Source organism: Arachis duranensis, chromosome 2 (assembly GCF_000817695.3).
Source record: "Arachis duranensis cultivar V14167 chromosome 2, aradu.V14167.gnm2.J7QH, whole genome shotgun sequence".
NCBI classification, from domain to species: Eukaryota; Viridiplantae; Streptophyta; class Magnoliopsida; order Fabales; family Fabaceae; genus Arachis; species Arachis duranensis.
In genome coordinates this window covers 14,074,268-14,087,815 of record NC_029773.3, presented here as the reverse complement: position 1 = coordinate 14,087,815, position 13,548 = coordinate 14,074,268, and the positions used below count along the sequence as shown (strand labels likewise).

Sequence of the window (13,548 nt, the reverse complement as noted above, 5' to 3'; positions counted from 1 at the left end):
TTGGAACCTATCTACAAGAATAAGGGGGATATACAAAGTTGCGGAAACTATAGAGGGATTAAGCTTATGAGTCATACTATGAAGTTATGGGAAAGGGTGATAGAACGGAGGTTGAGAAAAGAGACACAAGTAACAGAGAACCAATTTGGATTTATGCCAGGCAGATCTACCACTGAAGCGATATAACTATTAAGAAGGATGATGGAGAGGTATCGTAGTAATAAAAGGGATCTGCACATGATGTTTATTGATTTGGAAAAAGCGTATGATAGGGTACCAAGGGAGGTCTTATGGAAGGTTTTAGAAAAGAGAAGAGTAAGGATCGCATATATTCGGGCAATCAAAGACATGTATGATAGGGCCACAACTAGTGTGAAGACTCAAGGTGGTGTGACAGAGGAATTCCCTATTGGTATAGGATTAGACCAGGGATCATCCTTAAGTCCATACCTTTTCACATTAGCCTTGGAAGTACTCACAGAGCACATCCAAGAGCATGTGCCATGGTGCATGCTTTTTGCCGATGATATCGTCCTTATGGGAGAGTCAAGGGAAGACCTAAATAAGAAGTTGGAGTTATGGAGAGAAGCTCTAGAAGTGTATGGTCTGCGCATAAGCCGTAGCAAGATGGAATATATGGAATGTAAGTTCAGTCTGAGAAGGGAAAACCCCAATATAGAGGTGAAGATTGGAGAAAACATCCTACGAAAAGTTAAAAGTTTTAAGTTTCTTGGGTGCATCATACAGGATAATAGAGAGATTGAACAGGATGTAAATTATAGGATCCAAGCAGGCTGGTCAAAATGGCGGAGTGCATCTGGTTTTATATGCGACAAAAAAGTGCCTTTAAAACTTAAAGGTAAATTCTATCGCACCGCTATAAGACCGGCTATGCTGTATGGTACGAAGTGTTGGGCGGCTAAAGGGGAGCACGAACATAAGCTAAGTGTGGCAGAGATGAAGATGTTGAGATGGATGAGTGGTCATAGGTTGAATCGCGTCTCAGGTGGTTTGGACATGTGGGAAGAAGACCGATAGAACATCCAGTCAGGAGGGTGGATGAGATGGAAGATGGACAAAGAGCAAAAGGCATAGGAAGACCTAAGAAGACCATCCGTGAGGTGGTCAAACGAGATCTACATGTAAACGGTCTCTCTGTAGACATGATACATGACAGAGCACAATAGCGTCGTTTGATTCATGTAGCCGACCCCACTTAGTGGGACAAGGCTTTGTTGTTGTTGTTGTATTATTAAGTTTTAAAAAGTTTAGCCAAGTGTAACTTAACTATAATCAGAATTACTCTGAAAGATTACTTGAACACTGTGCAACTAGAGCAATTGAACTTCCACAATTTCTTTATAATTGTGGATGGGACAAAAGAGTAGACATGTGGTACCATAATTCCAAACAATGCAACCATTTTTCATCATACTTGGTTAAGTTGAGTCAAATGACTTGCAAAGTTGCGCGCAGAAAACAAGACGGCACAATTGCCCATTGCTACAACTTGAGCTTACAATAACTTGTGCTTACAAATTGCCCATAATGTTGAAGAACTTGAGCTTGAAAATCCACATTATATCTATTCACCATCATCCCATTCTTAGCTTTAAAAATCATAATTGTTTTTATTCCTCCTCTCAATTCGAAGAAAATCCGCAAGAAGAAACTAACGTAAACATCAAATAGACAAGTCAGCGCTTAGCGAGCCGGGGAGTTTTCTAGGCTTTGTGACTCTTTGCCATCTCGTCAACATCGAGTTCCACTTCCAACACTGGCAAATCCTTTCGCATGCCGAAATGACTGGAAACGTAGTAAAATACATCAGATCCACTTCACTATTTATTGCACAAATTATGAAGAGAGAAAAGTTAAAAAGTCACCTGTTGTGTACACGGCCGTGGTCTACTGCACTTCGTAGGCAATATATGACTCGGCCTACAATGTCTGTCATTTGAACTGGACCGAATGTTCGACTATCATTTGCTTCCTGCTATTTAGGTTGGAAGCATTAAACAAGGTTAACTATATCCTCTGTTCTATTTAACCACATATCGCTACATAGTTCATCGAAAAATATTATTCACTAAGAAGCTATTTCGGTATTATCAACAGTCCAAAGCAATAGAGGTTGTTACGAAATTTTTTATGTGGATTATACATTTCTGGTTGTGTAAGAGTTGTAGCCTGTTTCATTGCTATGACTTGGTGAGAAAAAGAAAGGGAAAAGAAATAACTAAACTCTGAAATAAACCCAATTATCATTGTTAAATGTATGAAAAATCTAAGAAACTATAACTTCGGTATGTGATAACTTGTGTACCAATAGTAACTCATTGCTTGATCGCAAGATTGTTCAATCAAAATTTTCTATTTCATCAAGATGAAAACTAATGATCGAGGGCATACAAGTAATAGTAATGGTAAATTGTAAATGCAAATGCAAATGTAAATACGATGATTAGTTTGTGGGAAAAGAAAGTATTTTATACCTTTGCTTTCAACTTTTCATTGTCAGCCACTACCCAGCACTGATCCTTGTCAAGAACAAAGGGCTCGTCTTTTTCATCAGTAGAAACCATTTCATAACCTTCAACCGCCATTAATCTTCTAACTAGGTAGTTATCTGGCTTCTGAGGGTCCTTCATGACCACAACATCTCCTACAAAAACATGCCTGTAAAAGAAACATGTACATCACTAACCAGTAATTGAAATGAGAATACACCGAGTAAAGAGCTCCAGGAAAAAAAATTCAATTGCTAAAACCAAACTTGACAATGAAATGGAACACTACAATATTCATATGATGTCACAGACATACCGTTAAGACATAGTATCAGGAGTTTCAACGACCAAAGTGATTAAAATAGTGATCGGTTTAAGTCATAAAAGTAAACATTATTCTCAATGTGAAAAGATTTTTATTCACTTAACAAAGTCAATTTATAGTGTGTACTTTTTCGTTTCTTTTTTTCTTGGGTATTCTAGTCATCATAGTTATTTGGAGTTATGGAAACTATCCTGATAACTCGATACAGTCAAATTTATGATTACAAACTTATTGTTATAACAAAGAAGACTAATCACAAACTATGTTGGCTCAATTATGACATATGTAAAGAACAATTTCAGACACACTCATCAGCAAACAACCATTATCAAACCCCCAAAGAGACCAGAATCGGCAACATTACTGTCACATCAAGGTTCACCCCTATACATAATATTGACTAAGCAGTAAGTACTAAGAAACAAATACGCAAAACATGATCTTAATTAATCCAGTCCACACCAGCAAGAAATATTATATGACTGCATATCGGAAAAACGAAAGTTAGAACCTAAGAATGCTTTACCCTATTTTTCCTCCTTGGTCGAACATTTGAGAAAAGGTTTTACTTTTATTCATTAGTAAAGCCATTGCAAGTCATATATAACCTGATATTGATTCATCCTTAAAGTAAGATTCAATGTTAATACAAACCAATGGTTCAATAGTAACACCAACTGCCTTTAATTTAAACAAAAAGAGTATACAGATAAGATGTGTAAGCATTAGTTCTTGACTGGAATATTCCATATTACTTTAAAAGTCCATTAAGAGAAAAAAAACAGCAATATATCAACACACACAATGAAAAGAAAATAAATGGCAGAAAGAAATTCCAAACAATTCTAACTAAAGAATAAGAGTCAACAAACAAAGATTGCATGGTACTCTGAAAGATTGATTAAGACATAATAAATGAGGTATAAGTATTTTACGCCAAGCATCTATATTGTATTTCTAGCATTATACAGCCAATATCAAACAACTTGCAATAGCAATAGCAATAAGCACAAAGGATATGCTTGTAGAAGAAAGTGATTACGTTGGGTCAGGATTCGGTAATTTCCGAACAAGAAGTGTCGCTGCTTTTCCAGCAATAGTAGGGGCCATTTCCTCTCCTTTATTCCAGTGAGTGTATGTCAACTTTCCCTGGAAGAAGTTCTTCCAAACAACATCACCGACCTCTCTATCTGTAATATGACCTCCTTTATAGTTCTGAGACACAACACAACAATACACAGCTATTATGTGATAGAATTAGAAATGCGACATATGGAAACAGAACTTCATCTGCACGTAAACATATCCTTGAAACGTCTCTGCTAAGTAGACAATTTGATCATTGTTCGTAAATTCTCCATTGATGTTTGATATTACAGCACATAAAAAGGTTGGCCTAGGTTCGCTACCTTACCTTTAAAAGCATTATCTCGTAGTTCGACTTCAAGTGTCCGTCAAATAATTAACAGAAAGAAAGAGAGACATTATAGCCAGTTTTTAGATCCAGACTTGAAGTTTAATATCTTAGTCATTAATCTATTATTGTAAGAAATATTTTTCAAACTAATCAATAAACCTAAGAGTGAGTTCCTTTTCACAAAGCATTCAGAAACAACTAATTTCTTAACCTAAGAGCTTTGATCTCATTGAGCAAAACACAATAATGTGCTATTAGACCCTAATTATCACATTCTCTCACCAGCATTTCACTGTTGAAGAACTTCAAGAACAATAAAAAATTTTTCTTATAGCTCCAACCTCAAATCAGAAATGGTTCATTCTCTAATCTTTCTTTACTCTTTTTTCTTCAACTTTTCCCTCTCTCTTTTTCCTTAAAGCAGGGTTCGTATAATTTGGAAGAATAAAAAAGATTCAAACTTTACAGCAAAATGCAAGTGATTACCATCAACAACAACCACAGAAACCCAAAAGGTATCAAAATTCCAATAATCAGTAGAAAATAAAAATTGAAATTCAGCGAATTCGCGAGATTATTCAATCAATGATAAATAATGAAATAACAAAAGAATATGAAAGAAAAGAAATTGAGGAGTGAAGAAAGAAGAGACCTTCCAGCTGAGAGAGACGGAGTATTCGAGCTTGTGAGCAAAATATCGAACCCAAGTTGATAGCGAAACCATTGGAGGCAGTAAACTGCAGAAACCGAAAGAAAACCCTCTTTCTTCTTCTTCTTCTTCCCTCACCTTAAACCCCAAAACACAAACAAAAATGAATATATTCAGAAATTCATTTTTTCACAAAATAAAATTTCTTCTTTTAAAGTAGATTTTTAATTTTTCATGGGGAAAAGAATATATCAGAAGTATTTTTAAATAATAATTTATTAAATAATTTTTTTGTTCTTTTTATAGATTACCATAAATTACATGTTACGTTAGAGTAGTTTCTATTCATAATAAAAAATATAACTTTTTTATATGAGTTGTATTTTTGCATTTGATAAACAGTTCATATATTTTTATATGAATTTTTATAAAAATATTTAAATAATTCTTTGAAAAATACATACAAAAACCAAAAGTAAAATTTTATCTAAAAAATTATATTATCAACCAATAAATCAGCTAAAGAAATAATAAAAAGCAAAGAAAATAGGGGTAAATTTCAAAGAAAAAATGTTATTTAAACAGTAAAAATAATTACTAAATTAGTTATTATATATTTATGTATAGATATATAATATTGTTTAATTTATTTTTAATGTATATTTTATAATTTAACATATAATTTATATAAATACTAATTTAATGACTAATTTTTAGTATATATCTAAAAAGAATATTTATATACAATTTGTAATTATATCATTAATAATATATTGACTTCTAAAATTTGTGATACTAAAAATGCACAAAATATGTGAAATTGTTCATTACATGAATACTAACTTAGCTATTTTATGATTTTATCATGACTTCATGAGATAGACGTGATAAAATTGTTGAAATATAACTAGATTTTTCTTACAACCCTTCGATTGCAAATCTGAGTTACACACTTACACTATATTTTTTTTTTTCGGTGATTAAACAAAAAGAAACAAAAAAAAGATATATTATTGGGATAAATCATTTTCAGGGGTTTGGAAATTCCGTAAAACTCAATTCATAATTTTAGTGTTTAAAACAAAAATAATTAAATTAATTTTAATGAAATTTAATTTATTTTTTAATTAATTTCAACTTAAATAAGTTTGATTTAAAATTTTATTTTATTAAAATTTTATTTAAAATTTAAAATATTTAAAATATCTTTATAATTTAATTATTTTTTTATTTTTTTATTTTTTTTTATTCACTTTTTCTAAACACCTTCTGTCCTTTTAATACATACCTTTTTTTTATCTGAACACTTTCATTCCCTTCTCTTTATTTTTATTCAACTAACTTAATATATACTTTTTTTTTGTAAAAAGGCCTATGATGTAAAACTAAAAAAATATAACTAACTTAATATATTTTTTTTTTAAAGTTTACTGTGTAGAAGTAGAAGTAGAACTAAAAAAATATCCACTATAGATTATCTACTAGTCTAAATATTTTAAATGAAGTTGTGTCAACTATGATGTTAGCCAAGAGTGACATAATTTTATATTTTTATAATAACATTAATTAGTTACTAATTTACTATAATTTGTTATTAATATCTAAATTTTTTTTACTTATTATATTATTGGGCTACTCAACAATTTGATTCTTGATAGTTTATATTTTTTTGTTGTTGGGTTTATTATTGAAATCAACAACGGAAAACTATTTAATTTTTTGAGTAAAGTGTCGTTTTTGTTCTCAATGTTTAGAATAAGTTTTAAAGTTGTTCCTAACGTTTGAATCATTTTATTTAAATCCTTAACATTTTAAAATTGACTCGATGTCGTCCTGCAGTTAGGAGTCTGTTAACGGAATTGACGGCGGGACAAAATTGAGATGATTTTAAAACGTTAAGGACTTAAATAGAACAAACACGCTGGGGACAAAAACGACACAGAGAAATAAATTTTAATTTTATCTTTCAATAATATTAATTTTTTACGATATATAGTTATTCAATTATTTTTTAATCACGTCTAAGTAAATTACACTTAATCACATTAATTTTATTCTAAATAAATTTATTTTTTTATAATTTTACTCTTAAAAATTTTCACTCATCATAAAATATTTGTAGAATGAATAGTACATAAACTTGTTGAAAAAAACATGATAAATATACAATATTCTAGTCATTTTACAAATATTTCATGATGAGTAAAAATCTTTTAGAGTAAAATTATAAAAAAATTATTTAGAATCAATGTGATTATGTGTAATTACTTAAATGTGATTAAAAAATAATTAAATAGCTGTGTACCGTAAAAAATTGATATTAGTAAAGGATAAAATTAAAATTTATTTTTATGTATCGTTTTTGTTTCCCAACGTTTTCGTCATATTTAAATCGTCTCAATTTTGTCTCGCCGTCAATTCTGTTAACAATCCTTAATGGCAAGATAACATTGAGTCAATTTTGAAACGTTAGCACTTAAATAGGACGATGTTAGGGACAACTTTGAGATTTATCCCAAATGTTGGGAACAAAAACAATACTTTACTCTAATTTTTACAATTAACATTATTTTTAAAATTAATATTTTTAGATTAATCTAATTTTTTTAAGAGACGAACAAATTTTAGTTTAAAAATATAATCTTTTTAATTATTTAATTTATTTTATATAATTTAACAAATAAATATATTTATTATTTAAATATAATATTATGTTAATACAGTATAAAATTGTTTATTATGAACCTTTAATTCATTTAATAAAAATATTCCAAATACTTGAATTTAATTCAATGATGTAATTTTGTTCATTCATTCAAAACAAAATTCAATTTAATTTCATTAAATTTAATTTAATACTATTAAAATTTTCAATCAGACTGTTAATTATACCTTGAATAAATATTTTTTTAAGAGGAGCTTGTAATTAAAAAAATGCTATAAATACCAATTTTTTATTTGAATTAAATTTAACCAAATTAAATGATAAGATTTAGGTGAGTAAAAGTAATGAAAATGATTTTATTTTTTTGTTAATATTAGACTAATTTAATTGAAAAAAAAAATTTATACATGTAATATTAAAAAAATACAATAAAAGTTAAATGTTTGCAATATACTCCAAAAATTATAAAAATAGTTAAAAGAAAGATAATTTGTATAATTAAAATTTTAAAGAAGAAAATATATATCTTATCTTTAATATGTTTAAAGTTTTTAAAATTATCCTTAATATTTTAATTTTATCCTTAATCTTTAAAATAAATTTAAATTTTATTCTTATGGTTAATTTTTTAGTAATCAACTAATATTAAATTATTTTTTTAATTTTACCCAAATTCTTATCTACTATCTCAATTCTATCTCTACTCATTCTAACTCACTCCTAAATTCTACCTCCACCACTGTCAACAACAACATTCTCTGCACAAAATGCTTTTTCTTTCTCTATTTTTTAATATTGTTGATTCAAAGTTCCAAATTCATCAACAATGAAAAAACTTTACCGAAGAAGAATGATTCATCCCTCATCGCCCTTCATCTCTAACCAACTCTCTTCCTTTCCGGCCACCGTTGTTCTCACCTCAAAAGACTGGACAATCTTCGACTCTTTGCATACTTCATTCTTGCTCATCATCGTCCAACAAACCCTTGTCGCACCACTGCCATTTCAAGGAGCAGCTTCGTCTCAGGCGACGGCAACCACATGCTCCAGTCTTCAACTGTAACGACTTCCATTGCTACATTGAATCGTCAGCTCATTCACGTTTCACATATGCTCGATGTGTTTGAAGAGTGGTTAATTCAAAAATGAGTAAAGAAATAGAGCAACAATAGAAGATGGAAAGATTATTGAATCAGACGATGAAATTATTGAATCGTTGCCATCAATCAAGTTGGAATCGGTGGTGGTGGACTGGCCGCGGTGTAGGAGAATAGTAGCAATGATAGTGAAGAAGATGGCTAGAGAGTTGAAGAGGATGAAAAGGATTCAATGAGAAAGTCGGTGAGTTTCATTGACAAAAGAATTTGGAGTGCTTTTGAAATAAATACTGATACTGATAAATTAAAATGAAAAGGCAGATAAAATTCTGTTAAAATTGTATTGGTTAGCATTAGTAGTGGAGTGAAACTCTATTAGAAGAAAAGTGGTGGAATTCTATTAGAGGAATTCAATTATTTAATTTTTTATTTTTAAATTTTGTAACTATATATAGTGTACAACATTTCTTATGTTATTATGAATTTTAATTTATTCACTGAATATTCATTATTTTCTCTCTCTTTTCTTTTTTAATTCTTAATTTTTTTTTAATTTTCTCTTTTTTAATCTTTTCAAATATTTGAGAGGATTAAACGAGCAATATGCTAGTGTGAGGTCTCAGATTATGTTGTTGAGACCTCTTCTAAATACAGATACTATTTTAGCTATGCTAACACAACAGAAATGATAGCTATTTACTGATCTATTGGACAATAAAATTGTAGCAAATGCTTTTGATGTACAACAATCCTCAGAAAGAACTTAGTCTACTTTCTCCAAAAAAAGAGAGAGAAAAGTCCAATTCTACCACAAACAAAGGCAGTCATTCCAGAAAATCTTTGAAAAAGGTTATACATCTAAGTAATGTACCTATTGTAATCGAATTGGACATTGAATTAACAATTGCTACAAGAAAAATGGGTTTCAGCACACTGAAAACAGAAAACAGCTAATCATATTAACACTAAAAGTGAAATTGAAGATTCAGGTGTTGATATGGTTGATTCTAGTCATGAGGAAAGAAATAATAAAGTTCAACTTGCTCTAACTCAAGACCAAAGAAATATCTTAATGGTTTTATTGCAACAATCATCCATCACAACTTCAAGTAATGTCAACCATATCACTTCTTTTGCCACCTTAACTCAACCAAAAGGTAGACACATTCTTAGTGCATCATGTTTTTTTTGCAAACTCTTGAATTCTTGATAGTGGTGCCACTGATCGATCATGTTTGCTTTATCCAAGATTTTTTTAAAACTTTCATGCATATTAAACCAGTTTTAGTAAATCTACCTGATGGGTTGAAAATAACTACAAACATTTGTGAAACTGTACAATTGATAGTAAATTTGATCTTTACCATTCTTTTCATACCTCACTTCAAATATAATTTAATTTCTATTTCCAAACTTACAAAATCATGGTATTGTGAAGCCAAATTCACTAATTCTTCCTGTGAGATACATGAGCTTTCATTTTTTAGGATGATTGGTCAAGCTAAAGTCATTGGTGATCTCTATATGATTGAAGCAACACCTTAACAATTATTTTATTCCTCTGTTGAAGCTTTCTCTACCTCACTTAATATACAGCAAAATCAGAATTTAGGATCTCTTTGGCATGTCATATTAGGCCATTTGCCTCGTACTAGGATGATCACATTAAAACAATCATTTTCATTCATAGAATGCATTAATTCTCCTCATGTTTGTAATTCTTGCCATTATACAAGACAAAAGAAGCTTTCATTTGGTATTAGTAACACAAAGTCAGAAAACATATTTGATTTCCTGCATATGGATATATGGGGACCATTTTCAATTGTTTCCACATCTGGACATAATTATTTTCTTACCATTGTAGAGGACAAAACTAGATTCACATGGACATACTGCATGAAATTAAAATCAGAAACCAAAAAATTGATTCAGGATTTTATTCAATTAGTTCAAACTCAATTCGGTAAAAATGTTAAACAAATTCGAAGTGACAATGGCTTTGAATTTAAAATGGATTCTTATTACCTTACAAAAGGAATCGTTCATGAAACTTCTTGTGTTGAGACTCCACAATAAAATGGTGTTGTGAAAAAGAAATATCAACATATATTGAATATAGCATGAGCACTTCTTTTTTACTCAAATGTGCCCAAATATTTTTTGCAATATGCAGTGCAATATTCAGTACACATCATGAATAGATTATCTAGTGCTCATTTCAAAAATCAAACTCCTTATGAATAATTGTTTAGTTTAAAACCAAATTTAATGCATTTAAAGGTGTTTGGTTATTTAACCTTCACATGCACACTTAATAATGGAAGACAGAAATTAGATTCAAGGTCTAGAAATTGTGTTTTCTTGGGTTATAAGCCTGGAACTAAATGGAGTATACTCCTGGATTTAAAAACTAGAAAAATCTTTCTCTCTCAAAACACTGAATTTTATGAATTGGTTCTACCTTTTAAACAATCTTTGTCCACTGAAATTATCATTGATAATCCAACACTTTCACCAATTGAACAAAATACTAATTCTGGTTCTCATTTACATATGGATCCTTTTCTTATTTTTCATGATTTGGACTATTCTGAATCTGTTTTACCTACTACATCAATTGCAGCTTCTAATGATCAACTTCAAACCTTCACACATGTATCCTCATCTAAAACCAATTCACCTTTGCATAACTTAAACATCTCAGAGACAGCTGCATCACCATCTCATTTGCACAATCATCATGATTCTAACCCTGTGGTTTTACCTAATGCATGTCATCCTAGTTCTGCTATTGAAGTTCCAAATTCTGCCAATGTTACTGAGCTGAAAAGATCAATACGGACAAGAAACCAACCCTCGTATTTGCGAGACTATCACTACTTTGTAGTAAATTCACATAGAGATTCCAAGCATGCTGCTACTCCATCCTCAACATATAAGTATCCTATATCCCACCCTTTGTCATATTCATCCTTTTCTCTTAAACACCTTTTTTATACTCTTACACTTATGAATCATCCTGACCCGAGATATTATTCTGAGGTTGTCATGCATGATTGTTGGAGGAAGACTATTAATGCAGAATTGGAAGCTCTTGAAATAAACAAGACCTGGACTATTACAGCCTTGTCTCCTGGCAAGAATGCAGTTGGCTGCAAATGGATTTTTTGTACTAAATTCAATCATGATGGCACTATTGAGAGACACAAAGCCAGGCTAGTTGCACAAGAATTCACATAAATTTCAGGTGTGGATTACATTGATACCTTTAGTCCGATAGTGAAGATGAGCATTGTGAGAGTGCTTCTCACAGTGGCTGCTACCAAAGGCTGGAATCTACATCAACTTGATGTAAATACAGTAGTTCTTCATGGGGATCTACATGAAGAGGTTTATATGAAGCTACTTAAGGGATTAAAGTATTCAGACCCAAGTTTGGTATGCAAGCTTAATAAGTCATTGTATGGCTTGAAGCAAGCAAGCCGCCAATAGAATATTAAATTATATGTTGCTCTCGCAAAATTGGGATTTCATCAATCAAAGAATGATCATTCTTTATTCGAGTAATAGCCAAATTGGTCCCCGAAAGATACCTCGATCTCCAAACCAGTCCCCGTAAGAAAAAGATAATAAAATTTGTCCCCGAAAAATTTAAAATTGGTAACGTTAGTCCTTCCGTCAACGTTTCGTGAATTCCGTCATTGACGCCATTAACTGTTGCTTATGTGGCTGTCAGTGTGGCATATCAGCATGCCAGCTTGGCGCAGAGTGGCTGGTGACAAGATATGTTTCCATATGTATGTCAAATTAGTCCTAGGTATGTAAACCCTAATCCCTTCTTCATCTTAAATGCCACTGTTGGTGCAGCTTGAGATTGATTCTGTAGAGGCCGAAAATTCTTGACCGATTGCACGATGGGTAGCGTAGGTGGGGGTCGCAGTCGACAAGTGTCGCAATCACACGAAAGCCATGGTTCGAGCTCTTCGCTGCAGTGGCAGAGGAAAAACTCCAACCAAGTTTGCTTTTGTGGGCTGAAGATAGTGATCAAGAAGTCTGGGATAAGAGAAAATCCTGATAGATTGTTCCATGCTTGTCCAAGATACCGGGTGAGTTATGAATGTAGTCTTCTTGAAACTTCAAATTATTTGAGTTGGATTTTGACATTTTGGTACCCTGATGTTGTACAGAAGGGCAGCCACTGCAATTATTTTAGGTGGGCTGAGGATGACGAGTATGAAGGATTAGAGCACTTAGGAGAAGTTAAAACTGATGCAGAAATGGAGAGTGATGCTGCTTTCTTGAACCATAACATATCATGGAGAATGATGACCTTAGAAGCTGAAGTAAAAGCACTTAGGATGCAACTGTATTTTGGATTAATAGTTATGATTGTGGTTTTTATAATTATGTGTATGTTCTTTAGTGGGAAGTGAAGCAGTTACTGTGAAAAGGATGATGTTGTGAACCTTGATAGTTTTCTGTTGTTGTGAAAACCTTGTATGTTCATGTTTTTTTACTAGTAAAAAGGTTATTTACATGCAACATTGTTGTTGATCATAACATAATGTAAGTAAATCAGAATAAGCAGAATTAAAATTAAGTGAAGTAGGAATAGCATAACATCACCAATGGTGTACTAGTTTCCATTGTCTCATATTCAAATAACAACATTGTTTTAAAATGATAATAACACAAAAGGTAGTAGCTGATAGTTGAGGAGTGGCCTTAGCAATGGGCTGAGGAGTGGCCTTAGGAGTGGGCTGAGTTTTGACTCTTTTTGGCTGAGGTGATTTTTTTGTTGTCTTACAGTAATCTTGGGATATTGCATCATTGTGGTCCTTGTTTATTTTCTCTGCTTCTTTAGGGATGGTTGGCAAACATA

At 31.4% G+C, this 13,548-nt stretch overlaps 2 protein-coding genes across 3 annotated transcripts; one reads left to right on the top strand and one right to left on the bottom strand.

Annotated features, from left to right (window-relative positions):
* Nucleotides 1–1,404: 1,404 nt before the first annotated feature.
* LOC107473664 (uncharacterized) lies at nucleotides 1,405–5,078 on the bottom strand. 2 transcript variants are annotated; one of them, XM_016093249.3, is made up of 5 exons: nucleotides 4,905–5,078; nucleotides 3,878–4,050; nucleotides 2,496–2,679; nucleotides 1,887–1,996; nucleotides 1,405–1,806 (listed from the first exon to the last, which is right to left on the bottom strand). In XM_016093249.3, the coding sequence occupies exons 1-5, from the start codon at nucleotides 4,974–4,976 to the stop codon at nucleotides 1,725–1,727; spliced, it is 621 nt and encodes a 206-aa protein (XP_015948735.1). In that variant the 5' UTR covers nucleotides 4,977–5,078; the 3' UTR covers nucleotides 1,405–1,724. The 2 variants fall into 2 exon arrangements, with proteins under 2 accessions (XP_015948735.1, XP_015948736.1); XM_016093250.3 differs by having other exon boundaries at nucleotides 1,887–1,993.
* Nucleotides 5,079–12,580: 7,502 nt separating this feature from the next.
* Nucleotides 12,581–13,099, top strand: LOC107473689 (uncharacterized). The gene is made up of 3 exons (XM_016093276.1): nucleotides 12,581–12,772; nucleotides 12,854–13,032; nucleotides 13,090–13,099. The coding sequence occupies exons 1-3, from the start codon at nucleotides 12,581–12,583 to the stop codon at nucleotides 13,097–13,099; spliced, it is 381 nt and encodes a 126-aa protein (XP_015948762.1).
* The last annotated feature ends 449 nt before the right edge of the window (nucleotides 13,100–13,548 follow it).